The sequence below is a fragment of the Leiobunum rupestre genome, chromosome 7 (assembly GCF_980474605.1).
Source record: "Leiobunum rupestre chromosome 7, qqLeiRupe1.1.hap1, whole genome shotgun sequence".
In the NCBI taxonomy this organism is placed as follows: Eukaryota; Metazoa; Arthropoda; class Arachnida; order Opiliones; family Sclerosomatidae; genus Leiobunum; species Leiobunum rupestre.
Window position 1 is genome coordinate 18,376,675 of NC_143390.1, and position 16,262 is coordinate 18,392,936.

At 37.4% G+C, this 16,262-nt stretch overlaps 1 protein-coding gene and 1 long non-coding RNA gene across 2 annotated transcripts; both read left to right on the forward strand.

The window, feature by feature from the left end:
• The first annotated feature begins 5,200 nt into the window (after positions 1-5,200).
• LOC149934962 (CXXC-type zinc finger protein 1-like) lies at positions 5,201-9,152 on the forward strand. Its single transcript, XM_090153078.1, has 15 exons — positions 5,201-5,326; positions 5,506-5,774; positions 5,838-5,938; positions 6,007-6,116; positions 6,179-6,265; positions 6,323-6,391; positions 6,626-6,676; positions 6,917-7,042; positions 7,109-7,201; positions 7,274-7,503; positions 7,558-7,768; positions 7,828-7,935; positions 8,288-8,431; positions 8,499-8,651; positions 8,722-9,152. The coding sequence occupies exons 1-15, from the start codon at positions 5,294-5,296 to the stop codon at positions 8,908-8,910; spliced, it is 1,974 nt and encodes a 657-aa protein (XP_090009204.1). The 5' UTR covers positions 5,201-5,293; the 3' UTR covers positions 8,911-9,152.
• Positions 9,153-13,542: 4,390 nt separating this feature from the next.
• On the forward strand, positions 13,543-14,588 carry LOC149934963 (uncharacterized). Its single transcript, XR_016472253.1, has 3 exons — positions 13,543-13,603; positions 13,679-14,275; positions 14,343-14,588. It is a non-coding gene; the product is annotated as an uncharacterized LOC149934963 (long non-coding RNA).
• Positions 14,589-16,262: the final 1,674 nt, after the last annotated feature.

Below are 16,262 nucleotides of genomic sequence, written 5' to 3' on the forward strand. Positions count from 1 at the left end.
ACACACATTAAAACATTGGAAGAGGTGTTTAACCGGTTGTCAAAGGCGGGCCTAACTATTAAAGCTTCAAAGACGCAATTCTGCCAAAAAGAATGCGCTATTTTAGGACATATAGTGAACAACTCCGGAATAATGGTCGACCCAGCAAAGACTGAAACGATGCGAAATTTTCCAACTCCGAAAAATGTTAAACAGCTTCGGCGTTTCTTAGGAATGGCATCCTACTACCGACGTTTTGTTAAGGATTTTGCCAAAATTGCTAGCCCTCTGAACGCGCTGTTGCATAATGACACTCCTTGGAAATGGTCTGCTCAGCGAGAAAGCGCTTTTAACGTTTTGAAAGAGCGCTTGTCCTCAGCCCCGGTTCTTTGCACCCCTGATTATAATCACCCATTTAAAATTTTTACCGATGCCTCACTGACAGGCCTCGGAGGCGTCTTGGCTCAGCACATTGATGGTCAGCGCCGCGTTATTCAGTTCGCGAGTAGGTCACTAAGCGTCACTGAGCAAAAATATTCTACGACGGAGCGTGAGTGTCTCGGAGTTGTTTGGGCCATAGAGAAATTCCGCCCGTACGTCGAAGGCACTCACTTCGAAGTCTACACCGATCACTCGGCACTAAAATGGTTACATCGTGCTCCTGACCCAACAGGCAAATTCGCTCGTTGGAACGCTAGGTTGCAGGCTTTTGACTTCACGATCCACCATGTTCCAGGCAAAGATAACGTGGTAGCCGATGCGTTATCGCGGATCCCCGAAGGAGAAGTAAATGCCATCGTCGGTGTACCGAACTCTACCCCTATAGTTCGGTTCGATAATACAGAATTAATCACCGCGCAGCGAGCTGATGAAAAATTAGGAGCGTTAATAAGATATATGGAGGATAATGAAATCCCAGCTAACGGTTCAATCAGAAATTGGGTTGAAAAAGTTGCGCCCCGTTGCGATATCCGCGATAGAATTTTATACCAAGACATCGGTAAAGCCAACCCAGTCGAATGGGAAACATTTCGAGTTTTAGTACCTACATCCCATAATATCCGCCAGTTAAAACCATATGTACAGCGAATGGATTGTGTTTTAAGGGATTCAGATATAGATGGAAATGTCGATGCCAATGTAGTTACTAGCTCCCCGGCAAGTTATGGTGTTCACAACCTTCGTCAACGAGACTCACAAACTGGAAGAGTCCGACGATAGTGTGCCTGGTATTTGTTTTTGGTTTGTTGTAGTTTCTAAAGGCCTGTTAAAATGGTGCACCAGAAGATTTGTAGTTATTTCATTTGAGCTCATATTTTTTTAACTTTATTTTTTTTTGTTTATCTATCACTGTTAAAAAAGTGGTCTCACGGGGACGTTCGACTTAAGTAGGGGGGGAATTGTAATGCGAAATATCAAATTAATAAGAAATATACCATCCCCTTTCCCCCAAAATAATTGCTGGTCGAATATTTTGGTGATTGGGTGATTCGGTTGTTTGTGTTTTACCCCAGGTAAGGGAAGGGCCCGTCCTTTTACCGGGATATCTTTGTTTTTGTGGGATAGCGAGGAGATCACAGCGCCCCTTTGACCCCTTATTGATATGCCGACGTGTCTAAGACCAGTTGTTTGATAGTCATTTATATTTCTTATACATTATATATATTATAAATTATTTATTGTGTTAAAATATGCTTACATGTATTATACATTTTTACGTTTATATTTATTCTCAAAATTGAAGAGTTGGAAAATAATACGCGAGATAAATAACGCGAGTTTTTTTAATAACGCGCGCTCGGACGCGAGCTAAAAAAAAAAGAAATAGTAACGGTTCGGATTTTGATTTGAAAAGGACTCCATTTTATGATCGGAGCAAAATAATTGATATTTCAACTAATTTTGGACGTTAAAGTCGTGTTTTGTTTAACCTTCGAGCTGTAAACGTGTTGACTTCAAGATAAGGACAGGAACAATCTATATTGGCCAATTCGTTATGCCCAACCATCCAGCGGTTACATTCAACATATTGTACGAGATACCATCGCCACCAACATAAATTCTGTGTTCCGCTGTTCCGAAACGTCAACAACGTCGCTCAGATTCTTCCACGGCTCCAACCGGACTCTGCCACTTCGATAAAGTTTCCGCAGTTCAACTGAACATTTCGGGATGAACTTTGTTAAGTAATGGTTGCAACCTAGATTTTACATTTCGTTAATGCCGCGAGCACTGGCCAGTTGCTTAGTTTGATAATATTTCATTTAGTTTAATTAGTGTTTAGGTAGTTTTAAGTTAGCTTAAATGTTTGGTTAGGATATTGAGTTTAAATTAAATCAATTAGTGTTTGGCAATCTAACAACTGGCTTGATACGTTTAATAACAAATTTCTCCTAGACACCAATTTAATACTGAGGACCCTCGCTAACCCCACCATATCACGTTACGCGAGTAGTCCCGGGCGTATTCAGTCATTATTATTAATTGTAGACGGGTACCTTAGGGGTTCGCTTAAGTCGATTGTCCCTAGGTTGAGATCTCCAACATTCGACACCCGCGCTACAGACTGTTTATCCCCGAAACAAAGATCTCTGAGAGAAACCGTCCCCGAGACAAAATCTTACTTCAAGCTTAACGTTCTTAGGGTCTACTTACTTCCGAGTCAAACTGTTCTCGATATTTATCGCTGAGACTAAAACTCCCTAAGATAAACTGTTGCCAGACAAATTACCTAAATGACAAACTCTTTTCGAGATGAATAATCTCTGAGACAAACTGTCTCCACGGCAAACTATCCTCAGTAAAACTATCCTCTAGACAAACTCTCCCCGAGGTTAACTATGCTAGAGTTTAAATATCCTCGAAGCTAAACTATACCCGAGAATATCTTCCGCGAACAATCCATACCCTAGAGGAATTATCGCTTAGACAATCTATCCCCATGGTTATATCCACTGTGATGAGTAACTCGTGCCCTGCTTAACGGTAGCGTGTTTCCCCCATCATATTTATTGTAAGACGTCATCTGTCAATCACTAACCAATATCCTTTCACCGGGGAAAATCCTTTCTCGGCGTAGTAAGACCTCTCCTTGAAAAGGGACTGCTCACTGCTCTTCGAGGAGAGGTTCTCTCTAATGCTAAATAAAATTATTTCTTTTTCTTTAGATTAACTATCGCCGAGATTTACAATGGCCGAGATTACTATCTTCGTAAGAAACGGTCTTCAAAACCCCTGTCTCTTGTATAAACCTGCTTCGAGAAACTATCTCCGAGACTACTTCGCCCCGAGACAAGCTAACTGACGAAGTAAAATAATACCGGTGAAAAACCTTTTCCGAGTTTAACTATCCTCAAGACTATCCCCGATACAAACATGCACCGAGCCCAACTATTCAGTGCCGGATTAAGGACTAGGCCTACTAGGCACTGGCCTATGGGCCCCAGCAACAGGGCCGTCTTAAGGCATGGGCTAAGTGGGCTACAGCCCAGGGCCTCCAGCCAGTTTGGGCGCCCCTTAAAGGCCATCCATACCGCCTCTACTCTAGGGATTAGGGATTAGTTAATTAAATATTATTTATACTCATTTAATATTGCGTATCTTTTAGTTACGTCTAAAGTAATTTGACTCATCGCCACATCGCGCATCATACGGTACCAACAATTTCTAAAACCTAACAGCGAGTCACTGTCAGTAAAAATCTTATTTTCAGTAGGCCTATGTTATACTTTTGAAATGAAAAGCTTTGGTTTGATTATTGTGTAGTTGAATTTAGACAACGGACATACAAAGGCTTAAGACTGATTAAATCAATGGATTTTTCTTCGGGACATGCGGGTTTTGCGATTTTATGCTTTCCTTATACATAGGCCCCCACCTTCAGTACTGCAACTATTCCCGAAATAAAGTAACCCCGAGACTATTTACCAAGAGAATACTTTCCCCGAGACAACTAACCCCGAGAATACTTACTGAAGCAAAAATCTTCTAGACAATTTACCCCTGAGACAAATGGTCCCCTTAACAAATTATCACCGAGTAAAACCATTCCCGAGAAAAACTATATCCGAGATGGATTATGCCGGAGGCAAACTTTCTCCGAGACTAGTATACTTATCCCCGTGACTGTTATTATCCGTACAAACTATATCCCCAAGACAAACTGTAGCCGATACAAACTCCCTTCGAGACCAACATTCCCCGAGTCTCACTACCCCTGATATTAACTACCCCCGAGACTAAAAATCTTGAACTAACTGTCCATTAAACCAGAAGTTTATTAAAGACCCCCTAAGTTTGAAACTTTATTATGAAAAAGATCAGCTCCGCGAGAAAAGTAATACATAAGTGTATATAATTAGCCGTGTGTTATTCACTGCCCCTAAGAAGAAACAGGGATTAGAGAGGGTGGTTAGTATAGTTGAAAGGTATATTTGCGTGTTTTTAGTAAAACCATAAGTGTATAATATTATTACATAAGTGTGAAACTTCCTATTCTTCACATGCAAAAGTTTTACTGAGAGCTATTCACAAGACAGACTGCATTACGGGCTTCATCACAGTTTTGGGTCCGCTTACTAACGCGTCACACGTAGCATACAGCGCCTCGCTAGGGGGAGATTTTCTTCATATGATGACGTCACTCCGTTACTAGCTCTCAGTAAAATATTCCTCAAAAGGACAAACTTATGGAAAAATATTATAGAATTATGGTAAAACCAATATGTTTTACAAAAATGAAACAAAAGTTTCAATCAGGTTTACAACATCATGTACATAAATGTGATGATATGATGCTATATATTTCAACGGCGAAACTTCGCTGCTCCTTGTAGAGCGTTAATACTTAATAGTAAGTTTAGGGAGCTTGGTGACTCGCGTCAAGGTTGGTAAAAATACTGCGTAGGGCTTCCAACACCCTCCTACGCAATCTAACCCGGCCACCGGAATTAAAGTCAATAGATTATAGATGACTTGGGCTTAGGGTGGACGTGCCTTGGGTATTAGCCTCGCTGATTATTACTTCTGGTATCGAAGCCTCGGAGTTATTACCCGTAAAAATTACTTGCTTAGACCATGATACTTAGAGAAAGTTGAGAACAGTGTTGGAGCAGCTTTCCAGCATTCTGGAAAACGTCATTAATTTTATTGGGCTTGTGTACTGGTGTGGTCCCCGCTTTTTCATATTGATTCTGGCAACGCTGTTATCGACGCTGTCGTTTCGCGCTTTTTAGTGTTTTCCCTTTGCTTTAAATTGTGATTTTTTTTTATTAAATAATAAATAATTTTTATATTGAATTATATTATTATTGAAATGGATCCAAGCTCAAACTACTTTTCTTCGAAAGTAATGCCAATATTATAGTTTTAATATCTATTATAATTTTATATTAGGCCTTGGATTTTGGTGCTAAGTTCAGTTAGGAATAGCAACTTTCAATAATTCAAATTATCATACCATGAGCCTCATAGGCTCTATCCGATTTGGTTTAAATATGGTATTATAAGCTGTTTTCCTTTAATTAGAGTGAGGACTTGGATTCTGATATTGGTTTCACTAGCCCTGATGTTGGATATACAACTAGCGTATCAGGGGAGCAGGATGCTAACAAATCAAACATAGTACGTCAAGGAGAATTACGTCAAAATCTAAGTGATATTCGCAGTTATTGTAAGCCAAACAAGTACAATGAGTCAGGAAAAAATGACAATTCCGGTGGAGAAGATGAGGATGAAGATAGTGATCTATCCGCTTACTGTATTTGTCGCACGAAAGAAACCAACCGTTTTATGATGTATTTTAACTATATTATAATGCTGGTGATGTATAGGAACTTAAAAATATATCTATATTGCAGTGGTTGTGACAATTGTAACGAATGGTATCATGGTGATTGTATAAGTATCACAGAAGAATATGCAAAAAACATACAACAGTTCTTTTGCCTTATGTGTCGGGGTAAATACTAATCCATCTGCAATTTTCTTTTATACCAAAAAACTAAAAAAGTTTAAAATTATCTTTAGAAAGGGATCCCTCACTCTCTATTAAATTTAAAGAGAAACAAAAAAAAGAACCGAAAGAAAAACAAAAAGAATCTAAGAAAAGAAAGAAGCAATCTTCAGAGAGTGCAAAGGTTCATATAACATGGTGACTATTCACATAAGTGTGTATTTTAATTAATTAGTTTATTCATAGGATAATTCTAAAAAGTCTACAAGAAGGTGTGGAGAATGTAAGGCCTGTTATAGAACAGAAGATTGTGGCCGATGCGACTTTTGCAAAGTAAATTTAATTTACATATTTAATTATTAAATTTTAATTGTTTTCTTCAAAATTAAGGATATGAGAAAGTTTGGAGGGCCAAATAAGATTCGCCAGAAATGTAGGCAAAGACAGTGTTTAAATTTTGTAAGTTGGCCTACTTTATGCTTTAAATACCTTTGATACCTTTAATTTGAGAAGTACATTTTGTTTTTGCCCCCTTTCATAACTAAACACCTAAACATTTCTGCTCCTTGTTCTTGCTATTAGGGCTATTCCTGTGCTTCTACTAAGTAGAAAGCGGTGTAGGCTTTTAAGAGGGAATTTTTATTTGTTTTTATTGTGGGGGTGTAATTCGTTTATGTTGATTTTTGTCTGTAGGCAAAGATACACGTTCGTTATCATGACATTCAGTCAACCAGTGATTCAACGGTAAATATCAAAACACATTTTTTTTGTTTCATTTTTTGGTTTCTGTTTAGTTCCAAAACACATTATTACATTATGCACTGGCACGTTGAAGATAAATAAAACACTTCTATCAAAAACATTGTTTATCTTACATAATAACATATTCGAATATAGCACATCCAAAAGAAATAAAACAGCCCCCATCTTTAATTATTCAGAATAAAAATTCTTACATTTATCGGTACTGGGTCTTCCACGCAGGGTTTAGTTTTAGGAAAGAAACCTAAAGAGCAAAGTTCAAAAGGCAATGATGAAGATTACGAGGATGATATGGATTTTGAGGAGTTCGAAAGTGGTGACCCTTCGTATCAACCTGTTTCAAAGAAAGTAATTACCATGGCCTCTGAGATTCAATTAGATAAAAATTTTCTTAAAAAATCACTTATATTCTAGACCCAAAGCCAATCTTCCGATAATGATGAAGATTATGAACCTAAAAGAGCCAAAACTATTTCAAAAGTGAAGCATAAAAAATCCAAGAAAAAGGTATAAACAAATATATTATGGAATCACGTAATGTGAAATTCAAACGCAATTTGAGTTCTTTCTCTTGTCTAGCCAGAAAGGAAAAGAAAGTACAAAAAAAGAAATAGCAGTAGTTGGAAAGCCAAAGAAGCTGAACACCGCAGACGCCGAAGTGGCCACCGAAAGCGGAGAGAACATGAAAAGTGGGTGGAAAAAAAGGAAGAGGAAGCACCACGTCAGTGCTATGGACCAAGTTGCGTGAAAGCGGTGCGCAACAATTCAAAATACTGCAGCGATGAATGCGGCCTCAAACTTGCCACCAAGTAAATTTAGCTCACTTAGGTATTTGTGATGGGTCTGACAAATTTTATTTACAGCCGCATTTACGAAATTCTTCCACATCGTATCCAGCAGTGGCAAAGCACTCAGTGCTATGCGGATGAAAATAATCGGGCGTCAGTGGAGTTAATCAGGCAGCAACAGTTCCAAGCTAAACAAATGCTAATGGATTTGGAGAAGAGACAACAAGATTTAGAAGCTCTTATTCAGAGAGCCAAGAAGACTCCTCTTGTTGATTCAGATCAGGAAGTATGTCTCTATGTTTATCATATAATTTTTTCATTATAATTCTGTAATTATAATTATAGAACAATGATGAAGTCGATGAAGCTGAGCTTAGTATTTATTGTGTCACCTGTGGTCATGAAGTTCCCTCCAGGCTTGCTATGAGACATTTGGAAAAATGCTTCAATAAGGTATATTGTAGTGTTGGCCAATATTGTAATTTAACAGATTCCAATACCGATACAGATTTTTTTTTACCAATATGGCAAAATTCAGTTTCGGAACCAATTTTTATTTTCACCAATACTGCTGCAGTGGGGGAGGGGAGGGGAGAAAATTTTACTCGCCAACCATGTACTGACGTTAACTAGATCAAAGTTAGCTCCACCATCTATCACGTATTTGAAAATAACTTAATCAGTCTTAAATAACTGGAAAAAAATCATGTAAATTCAGTATTGGCAGTTTTATTCAATAAATCTTGCAATGTGCAATTTTTAACTACAATGCTAACTACATTTACCTAAATTGTTTTTCTTTTAGTATGAGAGTCAAACATCATTTGGCTCAATTTTTAAAACAAGGATTGAGGGTAACAACATGTTTTGTGACTTCTATAATCCTCAACAAAATACTTATTGCAAGCGTTTGCGGATACTCTGCCCAGAGCACTCCAAAGAGCCAAAAGTATAATAATTTTTATAATTTGATTACCAAATATGCGTATACAATTCTAATCTTTTTCACCCTTTAGGTAAACGATGACGAAGTGTGTGGATGTCCTTTAGTACAAAATGTTTTTGAGAGCACTGGAGAATATTGTCGACAAGCAAGGAAGAAATGTACTCGTCATTACTGTTGGGAAAAATTAGTCAGAGCAGAAATTGACATGGAGAGAGTAAGACAGGTATGTATTGGTCTTCACTTTTCAGTTACAAAGTTATATAACAATTTTAACGAAAAATTTACTTTTTAAGTGGTTGAAGCTTGATGATTTATTTGAACAAGAACGCAATATTCGTATGGCTATGGCAAATAGAGGAGGAGTGCTTGGTGTCATGTTGCATCAAACAATATCTCACGGTACCATGTATGATGAATCCCCAATTGTTGAATCTCCCGAATCACATATTTTACAAACAACGCCCATTGCAAATGGAAACTAAACGGAAAGAAAAATTAACTTAATAACAGATGAATTATAATAAAAAAAACTTATTTGTTGGTGGGAAAGTTTTTTGCGCCGCCATTTCTTTCAGTGTTGTGTAATTATTTCGGACAATTTCTTTTATATGAAGAAGGAAGTATATTTACATTAAATGTGTACATGCTCTTAGTAAACAAGTGGAATGAAAAATTTAGGGGTGGAATTTGTAAAATGGTTTTTATAACACTGATGTTGAAGTGTATTATATATATTAGTAAAGAAAGACTTTTTCCATGATTAAAAGGTCCACAATACTTTTTAACGTTATGTGTTTATAAGTGACTTTCTCCTGCTTTCAAAATGGAACAATATGGTGTTAGCCAATTAAAAACTGTCTGTTATGATGGTTGCAATAGAGTGTTGTCGTCTGAAACCCTGCGACGTCACCATTGTAATTTGTAATTTGCCTATTGATAAAAAACGGTAACTGTCATGGCGGCCACTATTAACACTACAGCTGTGACGTTACAAGTTTTCAAAATCGTATCAGACGACAATAGAGACTTGTCCTCTGATACGATTTTGAAAACTTGTTACATCACAGCTGTAGTGTTAATAGTGGCCGCCATGACAGTTACCGTTTTTAGTTCCACATCGAGATATATATATCGAAGTGGGACTATTGCTATGGACGGATTGTCGTTAAGTGTTGTTGTTTGTGTGTTTATTGTGGAAAAGCGATGACACGGTAGATGGAGCTGCGAAAAATAATTTATTAATATAATTTAAATTGCTGGCCTGGTCGCTGCTCGAACACAGACAGCCGCTCGCCGCGCAATCTTTAAATAATACCACGGTCTACCAACCTAGCCACGCCGTCTTCAATAATCATTGGCTTGAAATTTTACGGTTGAACAGTTTTTTTCTTCCATTGGGGGCGGGACGAAATTTTGCGTTTACTCAAAAGCGGGACAAGTAGATTGTAAATTAGTAGTGCCCGTAAAGGCAGGAGAGCGCGCCGCTGACGGTGCAGTCTGCGGATCGGACTGAGGATTTGCGGACAGCCGTATTCCGTTCTCTTTTCGTATCACATAGGCTTTTTCGCCCGTCAATTTTCTCCCTCGCCCCTGAATCGCGAAGCCCCGCTGACGGTGCGGTCTGCGGGTCGGGCTGGGGATTTGCGGACAACCATATTCCGTTCTCTTTTCGTATAACATAGGCTTTTTCGCCCGTCAATTTTCTCCCTCGCCCCTGAATCGCGAGCCCCCGCTGACGGTGCGGTCTGCGGGTCGGACTGGGGATAATAAGTGTGGCACTTTCTTATCGAAACCGTGTTTGGTCAAAAGTAAGAAGTGAGGCACTTTCTTATCGAAACCGTGTATGGTCAGAAGTAATAAATAAGTGTGGCACTTTCTATAGCGGTACAAGTAGATTGTTAACTAGTAGTGCCCGTAAAGGCAGGAGAGATAGATCCGTTAGACATTGCAGCAGAGAGCATAGAATATTATATAATAATAATAAGTGTGGCACTTTCTTATCGAAACCGTGTTTGGTCAGAAGTAATAAGTGTGGCACTTTCTTATCGAAACCGTGTTTGGTCAGAAGTAATAAATGTGGCACTTTCTTATCGAAACCGTTTATGGTCAGAAGTAATAAATAAGTGTGTCACTTTCTTATCGAAACCGTGTATGGTCAGAAGTAATAAGTGTGTCACTTTCTTATCGAAACCGTGTATGGTCAGAAGTAATAAGTGTGGCACTTTCTTATGGAAACCGTGTATGGTCAGAAGTAATAAATAAGTGTGGCACTTTCTTATGGAAACCGTGTATGGTCAGAAGTAATAAATAAGGGTGGCACTTTCTTATCGAAACCGTGTATGGTCAGAAGTAATAAATAAGTGTGGCACTTTCTTATCGAAACCGTGTATGGTCAGAAGTAATAAATAAGTGTGGCACTTTCTTATGGAAACCGTGTATGGTCAGAAGTAATAAATAAGTGTGGCACTTTCTTATCGAAACCGTGTATGGTCAGAAGTAATAAATAAGTGTGGCACTTTCTTATCGAAACCGTGTATGGTCAGAAGTAATAAATAAGTGTGGCACTTTCTTATCGAAACCGTGTATGGTCAGAAGTAATAAATAAGTGTGGCACTTTCTTATGGAAACCGTGTATGGTCAGAAGTAATAAATAAGTGTGGCACTTTCTTATCGAAACCGTGTATGGTCAGAAGTAATAAATAAGTGTGGCACTTTCTTATCGAAACCGTGTATGGTCAGAAGTAATAAATAAGTGTGGCACTTTCTTATGGAAACCGTGTATGGTCAGAAGTAATAAATAAGTGTGGCACTTTCTTATCGAAACCGTGTATGGTCAGAAGTATTAAATAAGTGTGGCACTTTCTTATCGAAACCATGTATGGTCAGAAGTAATAAATAAGTGTGGCACTTTCTTATCGAAACCGTGTATGGTCAGAAGTAATAAATAAGTGTGGCACTTTCTTATCGAAACCGTGTATGGTCAGAAGTAATAAATAAGTGTGGCACTTTCTTATGGAAACCGTGTATGGTCAGAAGTAATAAATAAGTGTGGCACTTTCTTATCGAAACCGTGTATGGTCAGAAGTAATAAATAAGTGTGGCACTTTCTTATCGAAACCGTGTATGGTCAGAAGTAATAAATAAGTGTGGCACTTTCTTATCGAAACCGTGTATGGTCAGAAGTAATAAATAAGTGTGGCACTTTCTTATCGAAACCGTGTATGGTCAGAAGTAATAAATAAGTGTGGCACTTTCTTATCGAAACCGTGTATGGTCAGAAGTAATAAATAAGTGTGGCACTTTCTTATTAAAGTGAGAGTAACCGGAAAAAAACAGTTGGTCTCATTCGATAGAACTCTTTAACGCGCACGCAGTGCCGTTAATTTCCGCCCCCTCCGACCAACCCCCTTAAAGGGAGAGTTACCGGAAAAAAAGTTGATTTCATGAGGGTGGGCGGTGGCCACTCTTTAACATAGGATGGTGAATTTTATTTCAAACAATAGGAAATCACATGGGCCCAACAGATTTTTTATTAGTTTGCCCACCCGGGTCAGCTGATGGTGGGCGGCATCCACTCTTTAACTTAGGGTATTCATATAATCATATTTACCAGTGTTCATTCAAATCTACCAGTATTCATACTTTTTTACCAATGTTCATTCATGTTTTCGTTCATTATCACTATTATTCCAACTATATATGTCTCTAAAATTTAATGAAAAAATTAAATTATTAATTTTTACGTCAAACAAATTATTTCATAAAAATAAAAGTATTTTTTATGCTCATTACACTAAAATTTTAGTTGCATCACTTTAAATATCATTTTAATTGTTTATCTACTTGCCATCAAATAGTTTAAAATCCAAACCAAAACGTTTGATGAAAAATTCCACATGTCGGTTTGTTTACATTCCATTCTAAACACGTGATTTTCACTGGCGCCTGAGCGGTGGCACTTTTGGAAATAGTCGATCTCGGCGGGAAAAAGGAATTAGAAAATTTTGAAAAGGGTTGTAAATCATGGAAAAAGGTTTATTATACCTCTGACATCGACGAATATATCGAATAGTTTTCAATAAATTCCTTAAAGTAACGAAAAACCATAATCGTTCCATTCGATTCTATGCTAATAGTTAGGTCCGGAGGTGGCTCCAGCGCCTCCGTAGCGGCAAAGAACGAATTTCGCTATTTTTGATCTTTTGGGTAGGCCGCCTGGTGCGAGCGTAGTGAGCGCGCGAAGTTGGCCATGGGTGAACCACGGCCCACTGCGCATGCGCTCGCGTTCTCTCGCCCCATAGCGGCCCGCTCAATCAGCCCAAAATAGAGAATGCCATTTGTGGCCGCTACGTAGGCTGGAGCGCTATAATCTGACCCCTCTTTAACATTGAATCCTACGGAGATATGTTGTTTTTTGATTTATTATGAAAAAGATTAAGAATTAATAGGCATTTTCAAGGAAATGAAAGGTAAATCAACTCTTTTTATACGTTTTAATCACTTTTTAAAAAATTTTACGTTTGTTTTTCCCGCCGAAAATAATATTTTAAAATCACCAGATGTCAGATGCTCTCGCTACTGAGTCAGCTGTTACAGTTGACAACACGTCGATGAAAAAGACTGCTTGGCAGTGCTGTTCCGGACGGTACAATTGTACTTTTTTAGTACGTTTTGAAATTTGAAGTACCAAAATACGTTTTGGAATTTTTTAAGCGTATTAAGTACGTTTTCATTTTTGCAGTGCTAAAATACAATTTTTTAATATATATATATATGGTTTTTAATACATTTTGAAAATGTTCGTATATAAATAATGAAATATTGAAATATGAAACTCTCGCAAAGAGTAGTAAACCATTGAAATGCCCTAAATATATCCTCCTTTTTTCTTGCTTTAAACATAAACTGTAGCGTGTTTCTATTATAAATTTATGTTTTGAATTTTCGCGCTACATTTTTTAAAAATTCGCGCGCTTTTTAATTTGAAGTCAGTAGATGGCGCTCTCAACGCACCATAGACTACGTAAAGTACGTTTCACCCTTCAAAAATACGTTTTGGAAAGGGGGAAAAATACCTTTTCATTTTAGCCTGGAACAGCACTGCTGCTTGGATAATCACAATTAACGCTTGTAGCTAAGCCAATAGCAAATATTTTAATAACTGGGAAATGGAAAGTAAGTTATTATTTAAATATTTACAATCCATAATATGGAGAAGTTTAAACAAAGTTATTATTTATCTGTTTCCAGGAATGACTGCCGTAAATGTTGTATTGGACGTTTCACATTTGGAGAAACTTTATCGTTTGAGGCTTAAAACTAAGTTCTTTAAGTTTCTCGTAACAAGCTGAAATTTAACTGTGTTATATTATCAACTAAAGGTGGAATTATTTTGTCACAGATAAATTTTGCAGAAGTTGAAGCATGAGTGTCATTGCAATCACACTGTAAAAGAGGACATTTAGAAAGCTTCGGCAAATTGTTACAAATTCCAGCAGTTTCTCGTAAATATGGAATCGCTCCCTCTATGAAGGTCAAAACAATTTAGATAATCAAACAAACTTCTGCTTTGGATATTTTAAACCACCTCTGTCTGATTTTTAAGAGGCAAGAAAATGACTAAACATTATTTACATTTTTGAGGGACTACTAATTTTTAATTTCAGGTCAGTATATCCCACCCCCAAGGGTCTAGAGACGCCAGTGCATTTATAACCAAATTGTTTACAGGTTCTTTGAAAATGTCAAGCCCCACAATTGTCTGTTAAAGATGAATTTTGTACCTTTATCTGTGTCACTAAAGTGTAAACTGCATACTACACTTGATGCTGATGTGTCATTTATTTTGTAATTATCACGTGATGTGATATGATTTTCAGCCATCTTTCTCACAGAATTTCATCACTTTTTTTAGATTTGCAATAAGGAACGCAAAAGCATTTTAATCTAGTTAAGTAAGGGTAACTAAATTGTTGAATAAAAATTATTTAATTTCTAATTACCTGTAAACTGTATTATTACGTTTCAATAGTTTGTATAATCTAGTGAATTCATTGACTTATTGATAAATGAAATTCGAAACCATATAAATATGTTGGAACTTATTCTTAAAAGGGTTTCAAACAATGTAAATCTTAGAACATGTTTATAATAAAAATGAACAAATTCCACCTAAATAAACATTTTATTTTCTTTAGAAGATAATGAAAATTATATAGTTATATCAGAAATTCATGTATTTCTGGTTATATGTATGGAAAAATAGCTACAAGACAAGGTAAAAGTTGTAAATAAAACTAACTAGGGTTAACTTTCTTGCTAAACAATTTGAAAAAAACTGAATTATAACCTAATGTTTTAAGTTATAAATGGAAATATAACTTTCAATTACAAAATAAAAATGAAAAAAATTAGCTTTAAGAATATTTAGGTACTTTTTAGCAGCACGTACTCATCAGTTGTTGAGTTTCCAACCATAGAGTATGATGTTAAATCGGTTGTAAAAAGACGCGTTTTTAGGGTTGGGACGAAGCGCTCCCGGCGGACGACGATGACACTAATCGCTAAACTTTTGATTCGCGCCAATACATGGATTTGAAATTCTTTGAGCGGGCCGCTATGGGGCGAGACACGGCCAACTTTGATCACGCGCTGTTCGCGCTACTACGGCCAACACATTGGTCGAAATTCCGCGAGCAAGGATTTTCCCCCTATAAACTGTACTATAATGTGTAGGAGTTCAGCGCCACGCTCGGTGGTTATATTGTCCCCAATGTAAAAACTATACTAAAAATAATAATCCGCTAGGGGCGCTGACGTCATACACATCTTTTGCTCATAGGTTAACACAGGAACGTCAACGAATGAGATGGCCGCTGTAGCGCGAGAGATGCGCGAGAAATCAAAGTTGGCCGTGGGTGAGAGAACGCGAGCGCATGCGCAGTGGGCCGTGGGTGAACTAACACTCTATTTCGCGGCTTTTCGCCTGAAATTAAATGGCCGACTTTAGCTCGACGCTAACGCGGTTTTTTTTTAAATCTTTAAAGTTTAATTAAAGTTGAAGAATGGCTCAAAACTGTGTAATCAAATCGTGTAAGAGTACATACTCAAAAGAAAACATATCTTTTCACAGGTTAGTGTTAGAAATAGTTTTCTTTTTACCATAATTTCCAATCGCTAAGAACGCACTAGAAAACGCGTTTCTTTCAAATCATAGAAAGCTAGTTTTTTTAAATAAAAAATGAAGAATGGTTCAAAATTCCGTAATTAAATATTTTAGGAGTAATTACTCAAACAAAAACATATCTTTTCACAGGTTACTGTTAGAAATAGTTGTTTTACGAGCAATGGTTATGCGGGAAACCGGTGCACAGTAATGGTTTATCGCGAATATCTACGTTAGTATTGTATGTACGGCTATAAACCCAAGTATGAACATTAGGGTCCGGCTATTTCCTACCAAAAATGTTCTATGAACATTTTACATACGAGCAATCGTTGTGTCGTAATCGCGGTTTTAACGTTGTACCTGAAACGCGTCTTACAATTTTGCGCCTTCGTTGACTTAAAACGCATCCGCCGCTCTTTATGTAACCGCGTTTAAAATTTACCACCTAGCTAACTCTTGTTATTTTTGCAATAAATCGCTTGAAAATGATGCTATTGTGAAGGTTGTGTGAGACAAAATGATAGGAAAGTCGGAATAATATGGGTCACTTCAATTTAAGTTCATATTGCCGTAAGGAATAAATCCAAAAGATCAGTATCAATGCTTTGAAAAGAAAACACGACACCGATGAGACTTTTCGACATGTAGAACTCGAGCGAATCAAAC